Source organism: Muscardinus avellanarius (assembly GCF_963383645.1).
Source record: "Muscardinus avellanarius genome assembly, chromosome: 8".
NCBI classification, from domain to species: Eukaryota; Metazoa; Chordata; class Mammalia; order Rodentia; family Gliridae; genus Muscardinus; species Muscardinus avellanarius.
The window spans coordinates 116982088-117005527 of NC_137794.1; the positions used below are offsets into that span (position 1 = coordinate 116982088).

A 23440-nucleotide genomic window follows, 5' to 3' on the forward strand; every position below is an offset into this window, starting at 1 on the left:
CTACTGTATCAAAACAAATAATTTTAAATGTCTGATAACTCAATTTTTGAAGAGAATGAAATTAGAAAGAAAACTGTGTTCATAGAGCTCGCAGCTGACAGTCCTCCTGGCCCCTGCCAGGGTCAGGTCCTGCGCGGTTGCTTCCTCACTCTTAATTTTCTTGTTTCCCCCCAGGATTTTGCAGGCTAATTCCTCATGCGCGCTCACCAGGTACTTGGACGATATATTTTGAAGGTGCAGATTATGAAAGCCACCTGATGCGTGAGAACACAGAACTGGCAAGTGTTTTGAGGTGTTAGACTGTAACATTAAGTATATTCCTAGTTGTCTTGATAATGTACTAGAGAAAATTTAAAACCATTTTAAGTAAGCAAATTACCGTGTGTGTGTGTGTGTGTGTGTGTGTGTGTGTGTGTGTGTGTGTGTAATGGGGATTATACTCAGGGTTGTTCTACCTTTGAGCTATACTCGCGGCCCTATTTGTTATTTTGAAACAGGGTCTCATTAAGTTGCTGAGGACCTTGCTAAATTGCTGAGGCTGTCATGGAATGAGCCTGTGAACCTCCTATCTGAGCCTCCCAGGGCTGGGATTAAAGGCTCTTGCCACCATGCCTGGCTTGATTGAAACATCTTAAGACCATGTGTATATAGATACACATGCATTTCCCCCTGGACTTTGTGTTTATAGTTTTGTCTATAAACAAAGGGTACTGTTAAATAAAGAATACTTATGCTCACAATTATGCCACCCTTGATACCCATATATATTTTTAAAACAGAAGCTTAATAGATTTTGTTAGAAATTTTTTTGACAAAAGTATTATTTTCTAGTCAATTCTACCCTGTCTTAAGTATATATCAAGTCATTTGCTAATATTTTGTATCTTAAGAAAAATCCTGTATACAGTTTTAAACAACAACAGTGACGAAAAGGATGCCCTTGTGTATATTAGTGCAAAGTAACTAATTTATTTTGGCTTATTGAGCATGTGCCGGCCATCTCAAAAACTAGTGATCGCTTTGTCACCCAAATATGTGCTCAGATTTAACTTAATAAAGCGACCATACCTCTAGTTGACCTTACTTTTTGTTGACCTTACAGGTGGTACTTCTAAGTCCCAGAAGTTATAGGAAAACAAGACCTTCCTAGGTGGAATCACTGATTCTCCACTTTTCTAATTCTTAGATTCCTCGGAAGATTTCAGGTCTTAATTTAAAAAAAAAAAAAAACAACAACTCTGGTGTAATATCTTCCCCTCAAAATATTCTCTCGCAGGCTTCAGTTATTTTCCTTTTAATTAAGAAGCGCTGTGTACAATCACTGTTTCTTGGCAGCATGCCGTCACGCTGATGTATTTTCTCATTAGCTCTCCATGCTACCTATGCGCTGTTAGTCTTGTTCAGGATGAGGTCTGGTGTGGATGACATTTAACGGGTAAGCGCTGTGTCACTCGTGTCCGAGTGTCTTGAAGGTCTGGCTGCCTCCACGGGCTGCCGCTCATCCCTGTAGGCTGGCTGCCCGGCCAGGGACGTGCCTTGACGGAGAGCTTTGAACACTGCTGCGTTGATCCTGTCGCTACTGAATTTCACCATTTAAAATAAGGGGCTGCCGCACCTTCCCAGGAGACAAAGATGTCAGGTCATCTTTGTTGTAGCTGTGTTTGCTCTCTTCCCTGGGGGCAGTGTAAAATAAGTTTTTAAGTTTATAATTTGGAAGAAACAAAACCAAAAAAGAGCCTGGCAATTTAGTCTGAAAGGTGGTAAGGCAAAAATTGGATTTTAGTCTTATGATTAGGTTTTCTGACCCTTGTAGTAGTGGAAGTTTATTTTTGTTTTATCAGTTAAGCTTTTACAATAACATCTCAGTAGCAGTTGTGACAAGATTCCTCTTCCAGACTGGGTCAAGGGTGCTGGTAGCTTTTCCGACTGGATGTAGCGTGCGGAGTCAATGGGCTCTTACTCTTCCCTGCCCCGTTCGTCATACAGTTCTCTGCAGTTGCAAAAGAAGCCTTGCTTTTCACCCTTCAGGCCCAGCCTCTGAGGAAAGAGCCTGAAGTGATCACTGTGACCCTGAAGAAGCAGAATGGAATGGGCCTGAGCATCGTGGCAGCAAAGGTAGGCCAGGCGCCCTGCCCGCGCGCACCTGCTCCCCCAGCACCACCGTGCACGCCTGCGCCCCCACCCCCATGCACGCTTGCTCCCCTCCTGTGCACGCCCGTGCACACCTGCACCCCTCCACCCCCGTGCACGCCTGTGTACACGTGCACCCCCCCATGCATGCCCGTGTGCGCTCCTTCCTCCCCCCCCTCGTGCACACCCGTGGGCGATTACTCCCTTAGTGCGGGGGGCGGGGGGAGCGGCTGGAGCCCAAGGAAGGAGCTCCGCCCTGAAGGTGGCTCTGCGGCTGGTGCCTGGAGACGGAGCAGGGGTCTCAAGGAGGCAGTTTAGAGGAGGTCCCAGCTCAGTTCGCACGGCAGAGAAAGAAGTCTGACCTGAAGCGCCCGGTTCTGCCCTCTCCTAACAGGCAGAGTTCCCGTTTGCCCTGCGGCTTCCCTGGCAGAGGCGCCTTTGCGCTTAGGACCCTGTTGCCAGTCCCGCCGCCCTCCCGGAGCTCCTGAGATCCCAGCCCTTGAGCCACCAGTGTGTGGCAGGGCTCTGAGGTCCCTGCATCTCGCCTTTCGGTTGAGGGAAGTTAGTTTGCACTGTGTGGACGCTGCAGCGTGCTTGCGTGCGCTGAGCTGTGTGGAATCAAAGAGTTTCAGTGGAACATTTGTACAAGTATTTTTAAGTCAGTGAGAGTCAAAAATTTGGACTTGAAATTTGTTTTTTCTATACCAGAATTATAGTATCTTGAACATAAACTGGAGATCCTGACATGGCCATTGCCCAGGCTTTGTTGAAGAGTACCCTGCCGCCCCGGCCCTCACCTGGATAGGGTCCGTTTGGCCCGAGGGCACTGAAGCAGTCCAGGGGTCAGTGCTGCACCACGCGCGGGCAAAGCCGGGAGGAGCGGCCAAGGCCACGGCTCCTGACACCAGCCGCTGGGCGCACTCCGCTCCTTCTGCCATCTTTCTCCCTGGTGCTCCTTCTCAGAGCAAGGCCGTGTCCTCCTTCCTGAGGGTTTCCCGACAGCCAGCTCGCCCTTCTCGCCCTGCCCCGTCAGGGGCCACTCTGCTCTTCTCTCAAACACTTTGCCTGACTGGAGTTGGATCAGTGGGTTTATTCTGTTTCCCTCTGTTAGCTGACTCTGCGTGGCAGTTTCTCACTAATATACCTACTTGCCAATAGTCCCTGGCAGATAGTGGGCCAAAATATTTATCAAAGTGAATAAATAAGAAGTTGTTTTAAAAAAATTTAAAAACAGATATTTGATTTACCATCATGGATTTCTTATCATGGAAGTTAATTTATTAAATATGTTACCACCTATATTAGAACAACAGAGTTAGCTGTGAGAAAGATTTGCTATCCCTGGACTTGGTCATACCAAGACCTGACGTAGCTACCATGAAACTGCACTGTGAGCATTTAGGAAAGAGGGTAACGAGGTCGGGGGCCCTCGTGGGGGCATCAGCCAGGCTGGGAGGACGAGTCACTGGGTGGAGGTGGCGAGGTCTGCGGCGGCGGGAGCCGTGAGGCCGGCAGGAGGAGCAGGTGGGTTCTGTGCCCATGTGTCCGGATGGCCGGAGACTGGAGCAAAGGGCTGCAGGGAGGGCATTGTGGCTGGCTTCCGAGTGCTGGGCTGACAGGAGGGGCGTGCATGGCGGAGGAGGAGAGCGGCCCTGCACAGCAGGACCTGGGGCCTTGCTGGGCGCAGTAGGCTAGCACTGGGCCTGTCTCACGAGTGGCCTGCAAGAGGCAGGGGGCTGGGAGGTGTAGTATGTGCCTCTGTTACCGTAGTTCTCTGGTTTTATTCCCTTTGGAAAGATACCCAGGAGTGGCGGATCTGGGTCACGTGGTGGGTCCATTCCTGATTTTCTGAGGAACCTCCATACTGATCTTGATAGTGGCTGCGTTAATTCGCAGCCCCACTAGCAGTGTAGAAGTCTCCTTATATCCTCGCAGACGCTCTTTGAGCGTTGGTTCTCAGTGCTCTGTGCAGCGTGCACCGGAGACTGCCAGCCCTCGTGCCCGTGCAGAGGTCCTGGCAGCTAGGTCGGAGGTGGCCTGTGGCGGGTGGCCGGTGTGCTGCGGTCCGTGGCTGCCGAACAGCCATATGCGGGCAGACGTTTGCTCCTGTCCTCTGCAGGGTGGCTGGCCCTTGCTGGGCTCTCGTATGGAGCACAGCGCTGGACAGATGTGTCGGTGGGGGTGGAGTGGGTGGTGTGTCTTGAGCAGCCAGGCACAGGGGTGTCACTGAAGAATGGACTGCTGAGGGAGGATTGGTGGTGGGCAGCGGGGAGCTAGGTTGTGAGCACTTGGGACCTGCAGACAAGGTTGGGAAGAGATCGGGAGGTTACAGCAGAGACCAAGTATTGGAGTTGGCATGTGAAAACTCCAGAGGAAGAGACTGGAAGAAGACAGTCTGGTAACTGGCTCGAGCGCCGTTTCCACAAGTGGCAAAGAGTATATCAATGTCTGCTTCTGAAATGAACCCGATGAATGGCAGCTCGCTGGTGTTGGGTGGCTTAATGCCACCTGCTTTCCGGCTCGGATGTGCATGCCCTAGGGCAAAGGTGTAGGTGAGCGGCCTCAGGTGTGCGTGGCCAGGCTACCGGCTTGGAGACCCAGGATGTAGTGGAAGTGCAGGCGGGTCAGCCTGTCGGCCTGTGCGGCAGCAGGGGCAGAGCTGCCCTAGCCGCTCCACCTGTGGGCCCTCCTGGCTTCCTTCATGCAGTGCGGTGGTGTGGTGCCCTCACCCGGAGGAGAGCGCCTGGCCCAGGCCATGGCCGCACCTGTGCATCTCGGGGCCAGCCTGTGCTTTCCCTGCAGAAGGGCCCATTGGCCTGTCCGACCTCTGCTTCGCTGGCCGTAGTCGTGGGGTGGAGCTGCACCCAGACCTCTTTGCTGTTTAATTGGTTTATGGCTCAGCCTGCCTAACCCAGTGTTTTGTTGGTAAGTTCTCCACCTCGCCTTCCACGTGGTTGAGTTTGATGAGACCCAGATGACTGGCAGAAGTGTGAGTGTGTACTTACTTTTGGGGACTTGTTTTTTGGGAGATCAGCTTACTACTTCTTACTCGTCTGGGACAGCGTGATGCTTCCTGTGTGGTTGGATCTGTGAAATACAAACCAGCCCCTCTATTTTCCTAGCCCTTTTTAAACTCGTGCAAAGTGAGCGCTCGTCAGAGCGTCCGGTTGCGTAAGCGTGAGCGTGGCACTGGCCCGGCCCTGCTTGGGAAGCGCCATGCAGTGTCGCGGCGGCCGGCCGGCCCGGAACTGTGGCCGCCCCCACTGAGAGAAGCCAGCTGTCGGCTGCTAGAAACAGAGGCGCTCCCTGCAGCTCGCCATGCCGCTGCTGGGGCTCTAGAGAGGAAAATGTGGTTCTCTGTCGTTGGAAGGGTGGAGTCCCTGGTGAGTTTCTCAGGGTGCTGTCTTCTGTGCTCTTGTGCAAACCCGATCTTCAAAGAAGGCTTCTTTTCCACCATAACCTGTTTAAACCTGTTACTAATTAACTCGTTGAAGAGCCGCTCTGTGTGGCTTGTCTCACACACCCACATGGTTGTTACTTTCTTTATGCTGCACATTCTTAAGGTTCATAAAATACAAAGGCTTTAGATGATTTTTACTCAGAAAAGGTCGCAATGTTTAATCCTGCTGGTCGTGATATGACCAGCTCATTTTACGTAGTAACTGCTGCTGTCTGACTTGTCAAGGACTTGTGTTTGAATATCCATAAGGAGACTTTCTTTTGGCTGTACTAGGTGGCTTTACTGTAAGCTTTCTCTAAAAGTTGTCTCAAAAATAAACAGAAATACTGCAGTTTTTTGGGGGTGGTACTGGGGTTTTTCTACCTCCAGGCTATACTCCCAGACCTATTTTTATACTTTATTTGGAAACAGGGTCTCAACCAAATTGCTGAGAGCCTCACTAAGTAGCTGAGGCTGGCTTCGAACCTGTGCAATCCTCCTGTCTCAGCTTCCCAAGCACTGGGATTACAAGCCTGCGCCACCACGCCCAGCCGAAATATTGCAATTTTAAAAGTACTTTGGATAGTTCACTGTTCTTTGTTTTAAAGATGATATAGTGTATGCTTTCAGAGTAGATATTAAGTTTTAAAATCTTAACACAATTTCTGAGCCTTGAAAGTGAGAGTCAAGACAGTGTTTATTAGTATGGTCTCTTCTATTAGAACAGCAAGTCCTTCTATCAAGTTAACTGAGTCCTTTGAAGGCTCAGAAGCTTCCCTCGCATGTTCTTTAATGGCCTGTTACACTCTGTGGGAAAGACCTGGCCAAGTCATGAAGGCAGGATGCTCTGGTTCCTCTTCAAAGTCCCTTCCCGAGTACTCAGTGTAACTGCAAGCTGCCTTCCATGCGAATAGCACAAGTTGTATGAAATGACATGGTGCCCCTGTGGCTTTTGCCCATCAATTGGGAAATAGCATTTTATATTTGCATGCCGAAAGCAAGATAATAAATTATATAAGAGGCTAATTCTTTCATCGATTTTTAAATTACAGTCTGAGTGTTAATATCTTAGATTGACTGAAATGCTGGTTTCTGTTACAATATTGAAATAATATCTTAAGAGGACTCGTCGTCTGCTGTGAACCACCATTTGGCAGTGCAGTCCACGTAGCAAGTGCTGATACCGTGGGAACTTGGATGTGTGGCCCTGCAGGCCAGCCTCAAAGAGGGCCTGGGCTCTGCAGCGGGCACCCTGTCTGAGAGCCCGCCCCTTGCTGCCTGCCAGAGGGCGCATGCGCGGTGGGGCCCAGTCTTGGCATCTGCTGTCCAGTGTTCTGCCTCCATTGAGGAGGGAAAAGAGATAATGGGGGAGGCCATTTGTTAGCTTTTTGTCTTTTCTTTCTCTATGTGATATAAAGGGGAGCAAACTAGCTGGGGTTATAGTTCAGCTCGTGAAGTCACGTTTAGTTACTCTGGGTGCCGTATCACGTCTGTTAGGACAGCTTATTTACTTTCAGGGTTGCTAGGGGTAGAACTTACAGAAGGAGTGACTCTTAGGACTGATTGTTTAAAAACGATTAGTCAAGCACAGAAAAGAAGGGACATATGTTTTCTCTAATATGCCCAAGCTAGGGAGTAGTGGTGATACCAGAGGGACTCCAGATGATGGAGGGGAAACCTCAGCAAAGGTTGAACGGAAGGATCGGAGAGGAAGAAAGCTGAGGTTGTTCAATGGAGGAGCTACATACGAATATGTGTAATAGCATAAATACAGCATGATTAACCTGGACACTCTCTATTGGGGGGAGGGGAAGGGCATGAAGCACAGTGTAAATGTACACCACTCTCAATATGTTCCACTTATAAAAAATAAAAATTAAATAAAAAATTCATCTAATCCCTACCAAAAGGAGAGATTTCCAGAATGTCTTTAAAGCCCCAGGCAGCATGGACTTGGATAGCGTGTTTGTCTGGGCAGAGGGCAGGCGCAGGCGCTGAGCTGAGCTGGCCAGAGGTCGCCCAGCCCACGTTGTTTACTGCAGCTGGGGTCAGTGGCCTCACCTGAGAACAATGGGCCAGTGAGCTTGGCAGGCACGCTTCTTCCTCCGCTCTTTTTTTTTTTTTTTTTTTTTTTTGGATTGTTGTTTAATGATGTCTTTGTGCTGTTACTCATACCTCATACATCCTCCCACACTCAGAGTGTGCTCGTGGGGCGTCGGGCGCGCAGCTCCCAGCGGGTGAGGGAGCCGCCGTGCCTTCGTGGGCACTGGGACGGGTTGTGGGGAGAGGCCTTGCCCTCACCTCGGCGAGGCAGCGAGGGGTGTGTTTCTCTCTCACGTCTAGGGAGAAGCAGAAGCAGAAGGTAGGGTATTTCTGGGTTTGTTGTTCTCTTTGCTTTGCCACGCGCTGTTGGAGCTTGTACAGGTGAGTTCTGAGGCAGCTTTGCCTCATCCTCTCCTCCCTCTGCCTCGTCTCTCCTCCTCCTCACTGGTCCCACCTCCCTCCCAAAGCCCCTCTCACCTCCTGAAGCAAAGAAGAGCAGTGCAAGGGCGAGGCCCACAGGTGAGCCTCTGGGCTGCTGGTAAAGGCCCGCGATGCCCGGGCTTTGCTGGGCACCACCTGCCCGTGAGCTTTGGGTGCCAGTCTTCACATTCGCAGGCAGGAGGGCAGCGAGGCGGCCGCAGCCTCGTGGATACCGGCCTGCAGGTGTCTTTCCCAAACACCTCCAGGGAGAGAGTGTGCTTTTGATATTAAAGATGTATTCCGGATACTTAAGTTTGATGATTAAATTCCAGTATAATAGTCAGTGAAGTATTAGTTCCTTCTGCCTTTGGAAATGTGTCTGCTTTCCAAACACCACCCCTACCTTTTTAAAGGAACGAGGGACGGGCGATCCTACGTGGTTATGATTATGAATTTTGCAGAAATAAGTAGACTGATGAGGTAGATGATACTTAAAAACATTTAGCCTTTAGCTGGGCATGGTGGCACACGCCTGTTATCCCAATATTTGGGAGGCTGAGACAGGAGGATCACAGGTTCAAGATTAGCCTCAGGAATGTAGGAAGACTCAGAAACCTAGTGAGATTCTGTTTCAAAACAACAACAAAATAATAATTTAAAAAAAGAGTTGGGGGTGTAGCTCAGACGTGGAATGCTCCTGAGTTCAGTGCTCAGTACCACCAAAAGAATAAGCTTAACCTTTATGTATTTTTTATGTATTTATTTTTTTGGTGGTACTGGGGTTCCTGGAAGCCCTTCCACCTCTGGGATACACTCCCAGACCTATTTTTTATATTTTTATTTGGAAACAGGGTCTCTTAAGCCAGCACGGCTGGCTTCGAACCTGCGCGATTCTCCTGCCTCCACCTCCCAAGCGCGGGCATTACAAGTGTGCGCCACCACGCCCGGCTGACCTCTATGTATTTTTTATGTCATGTTCTCAATTTCAGTGACTCCTGTTGCTTTTCTCATGATTGGAAATCAGGGTATGTCATAATTCACATCTATATAGTATTTTGAAATTTTGTTTTGGCCCAGGTATCTGCATAATTATAGATGTATTGCTAGTACCTCTGGTTACTAAAACATACATACTATGAAAATCCTTTTGTTTTAGAGCAGTGCTGTTCAGTAGAAATATAACATGAGCCATATAAGTAATTAAAATTTTTACCAGCTGCATTTTTAAAAATGAAAAATTTTATAATGTTTTATTTTTGTAACAAATTCAACATGTTACTTTGAAATGTAGTCAGTATAAAAGTCATTAATGAGATATCATAATTCTCTTTTTATTCTTTGTCTCTCAAATCTGGGTGTTGTATGCTCGGTCATCTCTTTGGGGACCAGTTGCGTCTCGGGTGCCGCGGCCTGGTGCCTGGTGTGCTGGGGGCAGCTGTGGACTGCCTCGTGCCCGGCACCACCTCCCTGGCCGTGGCTGGCGCTGGCCTGGGTGCATCCCTAGCTTCTGGTCCCTGAGGTGCCGCACACTGCCGTGCAGCAGCAAAGATCACAGGACTTGTGGGCTCGTTTTCTTTCTTACCTAGGGAAAGAATATAATTACTAAAAATGATATGTGTTTGTATACAATAGAAGCTGATAGATTGTGTAATAAATTTAGAGTTTAGTCTTGTCAGACTAGATTGTATTGTACAATATTGTTTAGAAATAAGATGTTAAGTTGCTTAATACATTTCATGCTATGTAATACTGTCGTAGGGTAACACGTTATCATTTCTACTCAGATGAAGTGGGTAGAGAGGGAGGGAGCCCTGTGACACTGAGGAGCTTTTTGCCCCACCCTCCAGTACTAGGGATTGAACCTAGGGGCATTCTATCTCCAAGCTACATGCCCAGCCCTATTTTCATTCTTTATTCTGAAATAAGGTCTCACTGAGTCTTGGAGGGCCTCACTAAGTAGCTGAGGCTGGCTGCAAACCTGCGATCCCCCGTCTCGGCTCCCAGGTTCTGGGATTACGAGTGTGCGCCAGCGCACCTGGCTCCGCAGGCGACAGTGCTGCTCAGCTCCTGCGTAGCAGACAGCTGCCAGTATGGCTGGCAGTTTGGGCTGCACAAGCGTCTCTCCTCTCGCCCTACCTGGTCAGGCAGCACTGATGTACAGTTGGGGTTGGGGTGGGGGTGGTATTTGGGGGAGAAAGTAACTGCTCACACTGATTTCATGTGGTGATTAGTGTTTTCTTAGAGTTCTTTCAGCTCAAGGTAGTCATCTTCATTTTGTTTATTTTTGAATCACCAGTAGAACTGGAATGTCCAAGACAAGTAGGCAGGTGTGCTTGCAGCTGTTCGAGGCCAGCACAAGGCGGCGGGCCACACATGAAGTGTGAGTGGCATGCGTTCTGAGAGGGCAGCTGTGCAGGGCACCAGTGGCAAGTGGTGCCCGCCCTGGGGTGTGGGTGGGGTCTGCCCCATGAAGAACTGCCCTGGGGGGCAGGGGGGGCACATCTGCATGGTCCAGATGCAGCCAGGAGTTGGGCACCTCCAAGACAGCCCAATCCAGAGTCTTCACTTGCACACCATGACTCTACTGTCTCTCTAAGAGCATGTGTTTAAATAACGTTCATGATGTCCCCGTCTGTATGTCCAGTCAAGACTCTAATGAGTCTTGTGAATTAGGAGTGTCTCTAATAATCATGAGCACTTACTTCTTCCAATGAAAACTTCTTTTTTTGTGTGTGACAAGCAGATATAAACTCAGTTTACCTGGAATTAAAATAAGTGATTATAACCTAGAAATCAGATAAATTTCTATATGTAAAAAAAGTATCACTTCATAAGTACTATTTCTTTCTAACAATAGTGAATTTGGGTGTCCCTTCATAAAACAGATTTGATGCGGAACTGCTTAGGTCTCTACCTTTCTACACTAGCAATCACACCGTTGTATTGCTAGTTCTTGTATAATGGAGACAAGTCCGTTGTCTCTTCATTCCTGAGGTGTTTGTTCAGTGAAATGACAGACCTCCTTATCTTAGGTTTTAAACACGTCAGCCAGGTTGGACTCAGCTGGGCAGCCTCATTGGGTGTGTGTGGGGTTGGGGCAAGTTTGCACACTTAGGCAGCCTGTGCCGGCTGTGGGAGAACGTGCCTGTACAAGAAGCCTTTGTGCATAGTGCAGGGGCTGGGTGCTCCAGGAGAACAAAGGCGGCCCAAGTGAATGGATGAGAAGAGACCCAGCTCCCTTCTCTGGGCAAGGCTGCTCAGACAGGGGGAGCAGGAGGGATGAGGATCGAAGGACCAAGAGGGTTGGGGCAGATCAGAGAACTGCTTTGTGTGGAGAAAACAACATCGACACAGCAGGAGTGGGGTGGGCGGGGTGGGTGTGTAGGCCTTGGAGGATGTCTGGTGGCAGCAGGTGGAGACTGGTCGGCTTGGCTTAGGTCAGCGCTGACCGAGGAGAGGTGGCTTCTTTGTCATATGAGCCTGAGGACAGCCTCCTTGTTTCCCAAGGACAAAGGTGTATGATCCTTATGGTCCTCCTGCCTATTTACAGATAGGTAACGGACCATTAAATACTCGTTACATGATGAGTTTTATTTGAATATTCAGATTCAGACTTAGGAATCTCACACTGCATAGAGCATCGGAAATTGCCTAGTTAAAACAACAGGATTTGGGGTTATCTGAACACTTGCAGTTCACGTGGAGTGTAAAACCTAGCGGTGTGGAGCAGATGTCGGGAACAGGGAGTGCGCTGTGATGTAACAGAGCTTCCTAGTCGTCCTCAGGTGTGCTAGGTGAAGCTGCGGTTCTGCCAAGATGTCCAGCCAGGGCAGCCACTCGGTGCTCCAGGCTGCTGTGACCCTTCCCACGGGAGGGATGAGCTGAGGAGCTCGCTGCAGGGAGGGCAGGACGGCACACGCTCGTCCTCTCTGGCAACCCACTTCACCATTTTAAGATGAGGGTTGGTCTGAGTAAGCAGTTGAGGTTGTTTTGGCCTTGATTCATGTGATATTTTGAAGAATGATTGGGAAGGAGTTATTAAAATATACACTTGATATTTTCATGTTTATAGCAGTTACTAAATTATTACTAGCATTGTTGCCAAACATTTTTCTTTAGCAGAGGCACCAGTGATTAAACAGTAATTTTTACTGGTTAAGGTACAAGATCAGTATTAAATCAGCCAAAAGACGAGTCCATGTGAAAACTTGGCCAAGTGCCTGTTCACACCAGTGGTGCTGTTGAGATGGCCAGTAGGCCTTGCTTTCCTGCCATCCAGGTAGGAAGTGGAACTGAAGTAACTAGTGCTTTTAGAGCATTAGAAACAGAATATGGCCCAGGGGACTAGTCCCGGGGCTGTCCTCAGCACCGCAGGGATGCCGCGGGTGCCTGTGAGCAGACCTCTTCTCTGGAACACGCCTCGGCATTGGCAGTGCATAGGTGCGGCACATGGTGGGAGCTTGGTGCGCGAGTTAGGTGGTCATTCGAACAGTTGCCTTGTTGAATTAGTTGTTCACATGTTACAGAAAACACAAAGGTGAAGGTGTGGCGACTCACCTGACACGCGGCTGTGGGAGCCGGCTCTCGGAGGCCTTCCCTTTGTGGTCCTTGACGCACGGAGCCAGCCTTGGCATGGTGAAGGCAGGAAAAGGGTGCCTGCCGCTCTTTGCCAAGGGACTTGGTAGGAATCAGGAAGCTGCCGTCTGTTGAGTGCCTACTGTTTCACTATTTGTCTTAAGCCTTGGGTTTTGCCAGCCCCCAGCGCTGCTCGGTGGCTGTGGTGAAGTATTGATAGTGCTGGCCAACAGGTGCGACCCTGAGGTGGGTGAAAGCTGGCAGCTCATTGGCAGTGGTGGTGTGCCTCAGAAAGAGTGCGGACGGACACAGAGGAGGCTGTGTGGTGAGCAGGCTGGCAGGCCTCAGTCAGAGGGTCAGGAGCTGAGAGAAACCACTTAGTTCCCAACCTCAAAATGCGCTACTTTCCCAGACTAAGTTTTTTGTTAAGAAGTGTCATGTTTTCAGACTGAGTTATTGTGTAGACGGCGCATGCTCTCTGCTTGACCCCAGTCCGCCAGGGTTTGGAGAAAGGGAGACAGGCATTAGCATGGGACCTGTAAACTGAAGTTGTCAGCTGATGGGAGTGTGAAGAGGTGCCGAGTCAGAATGACATGCATGCTGGTATTGTGAAGGATGTAAGTCAGTTATTGAAATCATTGCCTTTATCCCTTTCTGTACCTTCTTATGCTCTTGATATAACACTTCGTAACGATTAAGATGGACATGGATTTGCCTTTATTTGTTGTGGCTACAAAGGCTGTAAGCTCGGGAGCATCGCCAACGATCCCTGTGTAAGACCTCATTTGTATGAGTGCTCCCTTTGATGGTTCTAGTGAGTTATCCAGAGTGCCGGTTTTTATGTTACAGCTATGACGTCTCAAAAGAATGCTGGTGATTCTGTAATTATCTATGGTAGCCAAGTATATGTCACAGAACTTTGTTATTCTTTCATAATTTAACGATCCACCATGGGTTGGGCTTTGTGCTTTAACATTTACTTAGAGTTATGCAGTTTAAGTTACAGTAGAGGGTTTTTACATCGTTTTCCTTTACTAAGTCTCTACTTACCACAAGTAGTTTTCCTTGTTTTAGAATTTAAACTCTGAGCTGGATGTGGTGGCTCACACATGTAATCCCAGTCCTCAGGAGGCTGGGGCAGTAAAATCACAGGTTTATGGCCAGCCTCAGCTACTTAGTGAGGCCCCCTGCAACTTAGCAAGATCCTGTTTCAAAATAAAGAATAAAAAACAGGGCTGGAGGTGTAGCTTGGAGGTAGAATACCCCCTGGGTCCCATCCCCAGAACCGCAAAAACAAAACAAAGCCACACTTGGACCATGTAGGTGAAATGAACACCGCCAGTGTAGACAGCTGCAGTAGCGTGCTCTGTGCTGCAGTGGTTAGAAGTGTGGCTTGTGTGTGAGCTTGTATTCCCTTCCTGTTCTTCAGTTCATCCTTGACTTTAGGAATCCAAGCCCTTTCAGTATTCTCACCAGCTGATTCATGAGTAATTAGCTGACTTCTCAGGAATAGTTTTGCTTCTAAAGTTGGAACCATAAAATAGAAACTTTCCTTTGAGTTCCTTGGTTTTGCTAAGTAGAACTAGTCTTATTAGTGTAGTTTTGAGAGTCCTAGTTGGGTTCAGCACAGTTCTCTATGCGTGGGAGGTGGTTTTATTTTTGTTCCCTTTTCTGAGCAATGCATTTCTTAGCATGTACCTTCAACGTGTTCTTACCTTTGCTTTTGTAGGGTGCTGGTCAAGATAAACTGGGCATATACGTCAAGAGTGTCGTCAAAGGAGGTGCTGCGGATGTGGTCAGTATTGCTTTTAAAGAAGTCAGCTTTCAGTGTGTTGTATGTCTAGCACATGGCGTCGCGTCCCAGGGCTGCCTCCAGCCGTGCGGCAGCAGGCTGTGCTTGTTGGAGGAAGGAGTATGTACTTACATCACCTTTTCTTCTCCCTCACACCTTCACACACCCGGATGGCTCAGGATGGACGGCTGGCTGCAGGCGATCAGCTCCTCAGTGTGGATGGGCGCAGTCTGGTCGGGCTCTCTCAGGAAAGGTATGGCTGGCTGGCTGACTCAGCCTTAGTTCACCATCAGCGTGTTTAGGTGACTTTGGCTTCAGTTCTGAAATTGAGAGATGAAAATAATATTGTAAAAGCCCTGTGCCCATATTATTCTTTAAGTGTACATGAAATTTCATTTATTATCAAGTAATAGGCATTTACTTTAGTCTAGAACAGTTTTTTTCAAATTAAATTATGTACATATGGAGCTACTTTTAGGACTTCTTAAAATTGTTGAATATTTCACTTTCTTTTTGGCTGTGTAGGGAATTGAACCCAGGGATGCTCTACCACTGAGCTACATTCCTAGACCTATTCATTTTTACTTTTTGCTTTGAAATGGGGTCTTGCTAAGTTGCTGAGCTAGCCTCAGCCTTGTGATCTTCTTGCCTCAGCCTCCCAAGAGCAGGATTAAAGACCTGTGCCCCCACGCCAGCTCGTCCTGTTTTCAACGTGGCAACAGGAGATGTGTTCTAATGCTTTTGTAGGTGACTTTCAAAGGAAGGGAGCGGACAGGCAGGATCTGCCCGAGAGCCGCGAGGCCGGGTGGCGTGTTCTGAGCGCACCGCTGAACTCTGCTCACCTCGTGGCGTTCTCTCCTAGGGCGGCAGAGCTCATGACAAGAACGAGCTCCGTGGTCACGCTCGAAGTAGCAAAGCAAGGCGCCATCTACCACGGCCTGGCCACCCTGCTCAACCAGCCGTCCCCCATGATGCAGAGAAGTAAGGACGAGTGTGGCGCCGGCCACCGCTGCGCGGAGCGCGGAGCGCCGCCCCTCGCGGTCTCCACCTTCCGCGGTTCCCTTCCATGGCCTCGCGCTGCTGTTGTGACTATTGTGTTGTCCCAGTTCTAAACCAAGGGAATGGAGGAGGGAGCACCAAAGCAAGTGCCGCGGGCACTACCGAGTGCAGGATTCAAGTGGTGCCAGCCTGGCGCCACTCCACGTCCCCACCCCGGGAGCGTGGAGCCCGCCCTTGGCTGGTTGGTTGCTGCTCAGCATCCACAAGCCAGTCCTGAGAGAAGGCACGCCCAGGGCTGCAGGCTGTAGGCTGCCTTTCTTCTCTCCTGAACCATATACATACATATACACATGAGTAGTTATTTTAGTCCTGTGTGTGCTAAAATAGGTATGTTTGTCTTGGTATACATAATTCACTTTAAATTCAAAACAGGTTTTTAAATAGAGTATTTTATTTGTGGGAACTATTTTTTTTTTTTTTTTTTGGCAGTACTGGGGTTCCTGGAAGCCCTTCTACCTCCGGGCTTCACTCCCAGACCTATTTTTACATTTTTATTTGGAAGCAGGGTCTCCTAAGCCAGCGCACGGCTGGCTTCGAACCTGCGCGATCCTCCTGTCTCTGCCTCCCAAGTTCGGGGATTACAAGTGTGCGCCACCACGCCCAGCTTGTGGGAACTATTTTTATAGCTACATAAAAAAAATCTCAGAATAAACTCAGTATAAACTTAGGGCTTTTTGAATAATTACTTCAGAAACCATAATAGAAAAATCAGTGAGACTCACATTTTTAAATCGTAATGTACCTTCCAGGTCAGTCAGGATGCATTCTGCTTCTGTCCCCTAAGCATGGTCTCGCTAGAACCCTCTTCGCAGAAGTCAGGATCTGGGTCCTTTGCCATCCAGCAGCTGAAGCTGATAGGCGTGAGCCAAGGCCAGCCAGCGGCAGGCAGCACAGCTGGCATGTGGCCCATGCCCAGCCCGCCCCGCTGCCCACATCACACACGTCTAGTTTGACATGCGCACACGAGGGCGCGAGGTCAAGTACAGAATGGGCCAGAGCCAGCGAGTGAGCAGACGGGCCGAGAGGAGGCAGAGCACCCCGTTCTTTACGCTAAGGCGCGTTCTCAGGAGGTTTAGAGAGTTTGAGATTCATCTCTGGACCAATGCAAAGAAAAGAGCACCGAATGAGCTTTGATTTCAGTTTCAGATCGCCGTGGCTCAGGTAAACCCCGACCAAAGAGTGAAGGCTTTGAGCTGTATAGTAATTCAGCTCAAAACGGGTCACCTGAGTCTCCTCAGCTGCCTTGGGCGGAGTACAGTGAACCAAAGAGATTGCCCGGAGACGACAGACTGATGAAGAAGAGGGCTGACCACCGCTCCAGCCCCAACGTGGCAAGTAAGGCTCTCAGGACAGTGGCTACAACCAGAGTGGGGCACAGGCCTTGCACGCCGCTATTGGCCTGCGCCTCGGGCTGACCGGGTAGTGTTTTCATAAAGGATATCATAACTAACATCTCCCTGTGAAATTAAAACCAAGTTGGAAACCTTTGATTCTGTTGCTGTTCTGGGCAGCGACGACCAGAGATTTGCAAGCCTGAAGCATTTGCTGCCTAGCCCTGTGCGCTCTGTCCAGTCCCTCGTCTTAGAAGAGCCTGGGGCTCTGGCAGTGTGAGTGCGTGGGTTTTCTGGCTCCCGCGCCTCACACAGCCGCCCTGGACTGTGCTAAGCATCTCACTAGCTGTGTGACGACGGCGAGGCACGGGAACTGCCTTCAGAGAAAGGTTGTTATGTTGCACTGTGTGTCTATTAAACACGGATTGTTTCCCCCTCTTTCCAACAGACCAGCCTCCTAGTCCTGGAGGGAAAAGCCCATATACCTCTGGAACAACAGCCAAGATAACGTCGGTCTCCACTGGAAACCTCTGCACTGAGGTGTGACTCGCGGGAAAGCTCTTGCACGCTGTCATTGTTAGGCTCTCCTGGAGTGGCCAAGTTATCCAAGCTCTGGTTCTTCTCAGCAAGTTACCACTGATGATAACTCCTGAATTTATAGCATTTGATGTTTTGATTTTTAATATACTTGTCACGCTGGTTTTAAATGAATAAATCTGGGCAAAATGTTCATTATTTGCATCATAGGATCAAACACTTAATTTTAACAGTATTTAATATATATGCTCATTTTTTAAACTTTAGAACAGATTTTTGGAAATTGGCATAGTCTGCTGTACAGCTGTAAGAGCTCGCTTCTCCTTGTTCTGCGTTTTACAGGAGCAGACCCCTCCTCCAAGACCTGAGGCCTACCCTATCCCCACTCAGACCTACACCAGGGAGTATTTCACCTTCCCAGCACCCAAATCCCAGGACCGGATGGGCCCTCCTCCAAGCCAGTGGCCCAGCTATGAGGACAAGCCACCTGCGCACCTGGAGAGGAATCATTCCAGTGTTTCGCTTCAGGTTAGAAATAAGATGTTCCCTAGGCTTCTCTCAGCCTGCAAGAGAACAAGGCAGGCCACATGGGCGGGTGAAGAGTTTGTGATTTCTGAGACATGTTGACATTTCAGTAGAGCAGCCGCATCTTCACACGGTTTTTGTTGGTAAGTCTTCAGAGAAACAGACTAGGCTGGAATACAGAATGCAGTCAACAAAAGGAACTCTGTTCTCACAAGGTTGGACAGAGGCCTTGGTTACAGATTTGAAGGTGGGCTCTGAGGGCGCAGTGAGGAGTGGGAGCCCGTGGTGCAGGCTGGCCCGCCCCCGCCGCGGAGCTCTTCTGTGCTGGGAAGCGGCAGCGCACAGGCCTGGACATGCGTTCTGCCCACTCTCCTGGCCCGGTGTGGTGGCTGCCTTTGTGCGCAGCCAGGGGCATGCCTGGTGTACGGCACTTGAGAGGAAGTACAGCTCATCCTTCCTGCAGGTCAGCTCGCGGCGGGCCGCGGCCTGTGAGCCTAGGGCAATTTCAGCCTCTAGTCCATACACGTGGTTTCCAGTTTTCCTAGTCTTCTTTCTCTGCAAATATGAAATGTCTGGATTTGGGGTAATTTTGTCTGGTGAGTGGCTGGGCATAACCATTCTCCTTTCCTCGTCACAGCGTGTTACTCGCTCCCAAGAAGAGCTTCGGGATGAGAAGGCTTACCAACTTGAGCACCACCAGGCCGAGGCAGCTCTGGATCGGAAGTCCGAGAGCGACCTGTGGATAAATCAGAGCTCCTCAGTGGAATCCAGCACTTCCAGCCAAGAGCATCTGAACCATTCCTCCAAGTCAGTCACACCTGCTTCCACTCTGACCAAAAGCGGGCCTGGCCGGTGGAAGACTCCAGCCGCGGTGCTGCCCACCCCAGTGGCCATCTCGCAGCCCATCCGAACAGACCTGCCGCCACCTCCCCCTCCGCCTCCCGCCCACTATGCCAGCGACTTTGACGGGATTGCCATGGATTTGCCCCTCCCGCCCCCCCCTGCCAGCCAGGTGGGACCGCAGACTGTGCAGGCGGCCGCTGCGGAGCGGAAGAAGAGGGAAGAGCACCAGCGGTGGTACGAGAAGGAGAAGGCGCGCCTGGAGGAGGAGCGGGAGAGGAAGCGCAGGGAGCAGGAGCGCAAGCTGGGGCAGATGCGCACACCGCCCCTGAACCCCGCTCCCTTCCCGCCCCTGGCCCCGCCGCAGGCGAAGCCCGAGAAGCCCGCCACGCTGCAGAGACCCCAGGAAACCGTCATCCGGGAGCTGCAGCCGCAGCAGCAGCCCCGCACCATCGAGCGCAGGGACTTGCAGTACATCACGGTTAGCAAGGAGGAGCTCTCCTCCGGGGACAGCCTGTCTCCCGACCCCTGGAAGCGGGACGCCCGGGAGAAGCTGGAAAAGCAGCAGCAGATGCACATTGTGGACATGCTGAGCAAGGAGATCCACGAGCTGCAGGGCAAAGCCGAGCGCAGCGCGGAGGAGAGCGACCGGCTGCGCAGGCTCATGCTGGAGTGGCAGTTCCAGAAGAGACTCCAGGAGTCCAAGCAGAAGGACGAGGACGAGGAGGAGGAGGAGGACGACGACGTGGACACCATGCTGATCATGCAGCGCCTCGAGGCTGAGCGCAGAGCCAGGGTAAAGGGGGAATGCCGTGGTCGTGCGTACCTGTGCTCCATCTTAACTCTGTGTCCTGGTGCCAGAGGCAGCTGAGCCGGGGCCTCGGGGAGGACGAGGAAGGGCTGCAGCTCCTCCTGTAGGCTGGCGTCCTGCAGAAATGAGCCAGGGGTGTGGGGCTGGAAACTTTTGAGATGCATGCTCTGACAAGAATCAGATACAATTCCAATAGAGCCTCATTGTTTTAAGTAGAAGCCTCTTAATTATCTTCTCATTATGACTTCATTTGAGAAGACAGTGTTTGTTAATGGCCACTGATAGTCAGGATTGCCAAAGCTCTCCGCAGTGGGCCAGATGGCAAACACCCGAGGCTCGCTGGCTGTGTGGAGGCTGGTGATGCCACAGGCGCCCCGCGAACCTGGGTGCAGCTGTGTGCCGGGAAGCCACACCGACGTGGCCAGTAGCTCTGGGCCCTGGTCTTCCCCGTGGGCGCAGGAAGCCCATCAGGAGGAGCGTTCTTCCTGAGCTAGGAGCCACACAGTCATCGCCTGCTCGTGAGCCGGCGTCTGTTAACAGTCTCAGTCCTTGAGTGGTAGTGTAAAGGTGCTGAGGTCCATTCTTTATATTATTCAAATGACTTTCCTTCTTATTTCAAATGAAAATTTTAAAAGTAAAATTTAAATTAGTTTGATGCAATTAAGTATTAAAATGCCAAATTTTAGATGAAAGATTCTTTGTTACCCCATCAAAAAATTGTTAACAGAGACCCTTCATCATTGACTGGGCACTTGCTATTGTGAAGAATGCCCTGGCTGTGTGTTAAGCACGCAGCGCAGTGTTGTGAAAACAGAGAACCCAGGGCACGTCCTCTTGTGTTTTGAATCTTGTTTCCAATCCGAGCCCTTTTAGGACTTCTACCCCATGGTGAATGTGATCTTGACAGTATGCTGAGCACACAGAGCCCAGTGTGAGCCCTTCTCAGTGTGCTCTGGGATTGTCCTGGAGTCTCTTACAAACCTCTTAACTTACATACATATCTCAGCCAAATATATTCATAACTCTGCCCTAAATTCAGCTAGAATTCCCCTTAGATACACGTTTCTTAACTGAAGCCAAAATGTAATTTGTAATTTTAACTATTACATTCTTTTTTTTTTCTTTTTTCTTTCTTTCTTTCTTTTTTTTTTTTTTTTTTTTTGTTGGTACTGGGAATGGAACCCAAGGGCATTTTACCTCTGAGCTACACACCCAGCCTTATTTTTTCTTATTCTTTATTTTGAAACAGAGTCTCACTGAGTTGCAAAGGGCCTCACTAAGGGGTTAACTATTACATTCTTGTGATTAGTATTTTTTTGTAGGCCATCAGTCCTGAACTTCCTCAAGGATGACTGAATTTACCCTAACAAGTATTTCGTTTGAAAGGGCACCTGTTTAATTGGTAACCAGGGGCTTTTGCCTTGAGGATCCTGCTAGTGGTCTCTGCCTACTTCGGGGCAGGGCCCATGCCCGCCTGTGCACGCTGGCCCCTGGGGCCCCCGGCTCTGCTCACCAGGGGCAGGGATGGGCACGCGGGCTGGGGTCGCTCCTCAGCCAGGCGCACAGGGTCCAGAACACAGGACCAGACGGCTGCACAGATGCACTCTCATGGCGCTTCCTGAAGAGCAGCCACCCCTCGGGGAGTGGAGGCTGAGCAGCCGCATCCTGCTGCTTCTGCCAGAACTCTTTATTTTCATTTATTTATTTTTTTGTGAGGACACATTTTGTATTAAAGTTCTGTTAGAGTTTTTCCAAATGGCTAAAACACAGAGTATTTCAAAGACTTTTCATATGGATTATGATGTTTGGAAAGTTTTTAATGAGAATTTAGTAACATAATTTCATTAATTATATTAAGATGGATTAATATCTTAGTGTCCAGTAAGAGTGCTAAGGGGAAGTTTGGTTTCTTATTTCCTATATCTCTTAATGGTGAAGCCCAAATATTTGCTCTCATGGACCTTGTTGTATTTCTGAGTAGCAGAAGGTATTGTGCAGTGCTTAGTTTCCTCACGGGTGGCCCAGAACAGATGAAGCATGACAGCCCAAGTGCGCCGAGGCGACGCGCGTCTGAATCTAACTTTTTTTCACACTTCATCTTTCTTGTTTTTTTCTTTCTCTGTTACCTGCAGCAGACTGCTGTGCCAGCAATCTCTGTTCTAGATTTGGTATGTTCTTGTTTTCTTTCCCTTTGGTACTTTTCCTGTCTCTCTTTTGGTGGTGGCCGTTTTATGTCCTCGGTAGATCAGTTCTGCCCCGAGTCTCCTTGACCAGGAGACCGGCCTGTGCCTATCTGCAAGCATGCCTTTGAATGTACTAGATTTAGTCACTCCTTACTCTCCTCTGTTAATTTTAAGTGTTACTGTTTGTTTATGGTTTTCACTTTTTCTCAGTTTTAGTCATAATTTGATTCTGTGTATTCTTTACATCGTCAAAAGTACATGAGCAAATCGAATGTAGTTTGGGATGAGCAATCTGTCGTTCTTTTTACGTAGAATTAGAACGTGCATATCTAACTGCTCTAAGCTCAGTTGGGTGGCACTGAGACGCTTGCTAGTTTCAGATGTCACTAAGACATCCTGTCCGTTGGCAGAGCCAGAGCCATGCCCAGCTGGCGTGCGCTCAGTGTCGCCTTCAGTAATGCCACGTGGGGCTCAGTTTGGGAGCCGCACCGTCCTGAGGCCACGTTCTGCCATGCGCTGGCTGCTTGTTGTCCATGTGGGGAGACTTGGCTGGCATCTGGTGCTCTTCGTGCCCAGGTGCCTCTGCGTGCCACCTGCTGGGCGGGGACACCCACTGACATGCTAGTGTCAGGTCAGTCTCAGTCTGGCCAACTGCTCATACAAAGCCAGTGGTGGGCAGTACTGTGGGAAGCCCCTGAATCTGGGTTCTCAGGTAGCCCCACTTCCAACTTCAGCATCAGGGGCCATGCCAACCAAGGGAAACCCACCTCCAGGCCTCTCCCTGCTGGTGACCAGAAGGCTTGTTCTGCGAGCTCTGGATATTTTTGCTTGCTTGTTTTATGTAAACAGTAATAAAGGGACACACGTGTTCTCCCCTCTGTATCTGATGCTGCCCAGAGGTCTCCCTGGAGAACACTGACCGGGGAGTATCACTGTTGCTGCCTGATCATTCAGCAGGCACTGTGCTGTCTCCCGGGCAGGCATGGACTGAGGCACCGACTGCGCTGCCAGTCACGCTGCCCTGTGCTGTGTACGCCTGTGACAGATACACGAGAATGCCTAAGAGTATGGTCACACTGAGGTGTTTATTTTAAAGAAAAAGTATAGTTCTCACTTTTTTCTTTAAAAAAGAGAAGTGTTTTGAGTGTTAATACTGGTTTTAGCCACCATGTGTTTGTGGACGTTCCTAGCCCAGTCCCCTGGTAAGTATCGTGAATTGCGGTGGCGTCGTCTGGCGCGCCAATGTCAGAGTTTGTGGGGGATCCTGGGAGACCCCCTCTAGGGGGGTGCGGAGTGGCAAGGATTTGGCCCAGGGCAGCAGTGCAGTCCCGAACGTGTCCCAGCATCTGGGATGGCTCCTGGGTTGAATGAGGCAAGTCTGGGCCCGAGTTCTGTGGGGTGGGAGGACTGCTGAGGCCGGCTCCTGCCTGCCCTGCTTCTCGGCGGCCTCTGCCCTTGCTCCGCTGCCTGACCCTTGCACCCTGTGGCCAGAGACACCCTTCCACACGCACACGTCTCTAGTCCAGCCCTCTCTTCCACTGAGGACCGGAGACCCTCGCACCCACCTCTCACAGCCTCTGTGTGGAGTCAGCCGGCTTCTGGCACTCTGGTGAGCCGCGTCCCTTCTCCCAACTGCCCTGGCAAGTAGCCACTCTGCCTGCACTTGCACGTGCAGTGGACGAGAGGGCACGTCCACCCCTTCCCTCTGCTCAGGACCACTGGCCTCCCGTCTTCGGAGCCTGGCCACCTGGCCCT

General features: G+C 50.0%; 1 protein-coding gene across 1 annotated transcript in view; it reads left to right on the top strand.

Moving 5' to 3' along the window:
• The window catches only part of AFDN (afadin, adherens junction formation factor), a gene marked incomplete at both ends in the record, with an annotated part of 117438 nt that overhangs the window by 90260 nt on the left and 3738 nt on the right, over positions 1 to 23440 (top strand). Inside the window, 9 exons of the mRNA XM_080700040.1 lie at positions 175 to 284; positions 2035 to 2115; positions 14337 to 14402; positions 14579 to 14652; positions 15262 to 15380; positions 16599 to 16793; positions 17238 to 17329; positions 17669 to 17854; positions 18489 to 19487. Of these exons, the coding sequence (XP_080556166.1) occupies positions 175 to 284; positions 2035 to 2115; positions 14337 to 14402; positions 14579 to 14652; positions 15262 to 15380; positions 16599 to 16793; positions 17238 to 17329; positions 17669 to 17854; positions 18489 to 19487 (1922 nt within the window). The remainder of the gene's footprint in view (positions 1 to 174; positions 285 to 2034; positions 2116 to 14336; positions 14403 to 14578; positions 14653 to 15261; positions 15381 to 16598; positions 16794 to 17237; positions 17330 to 17668; positions 17855 to 18488; positions 19488 to 23440) is intronic.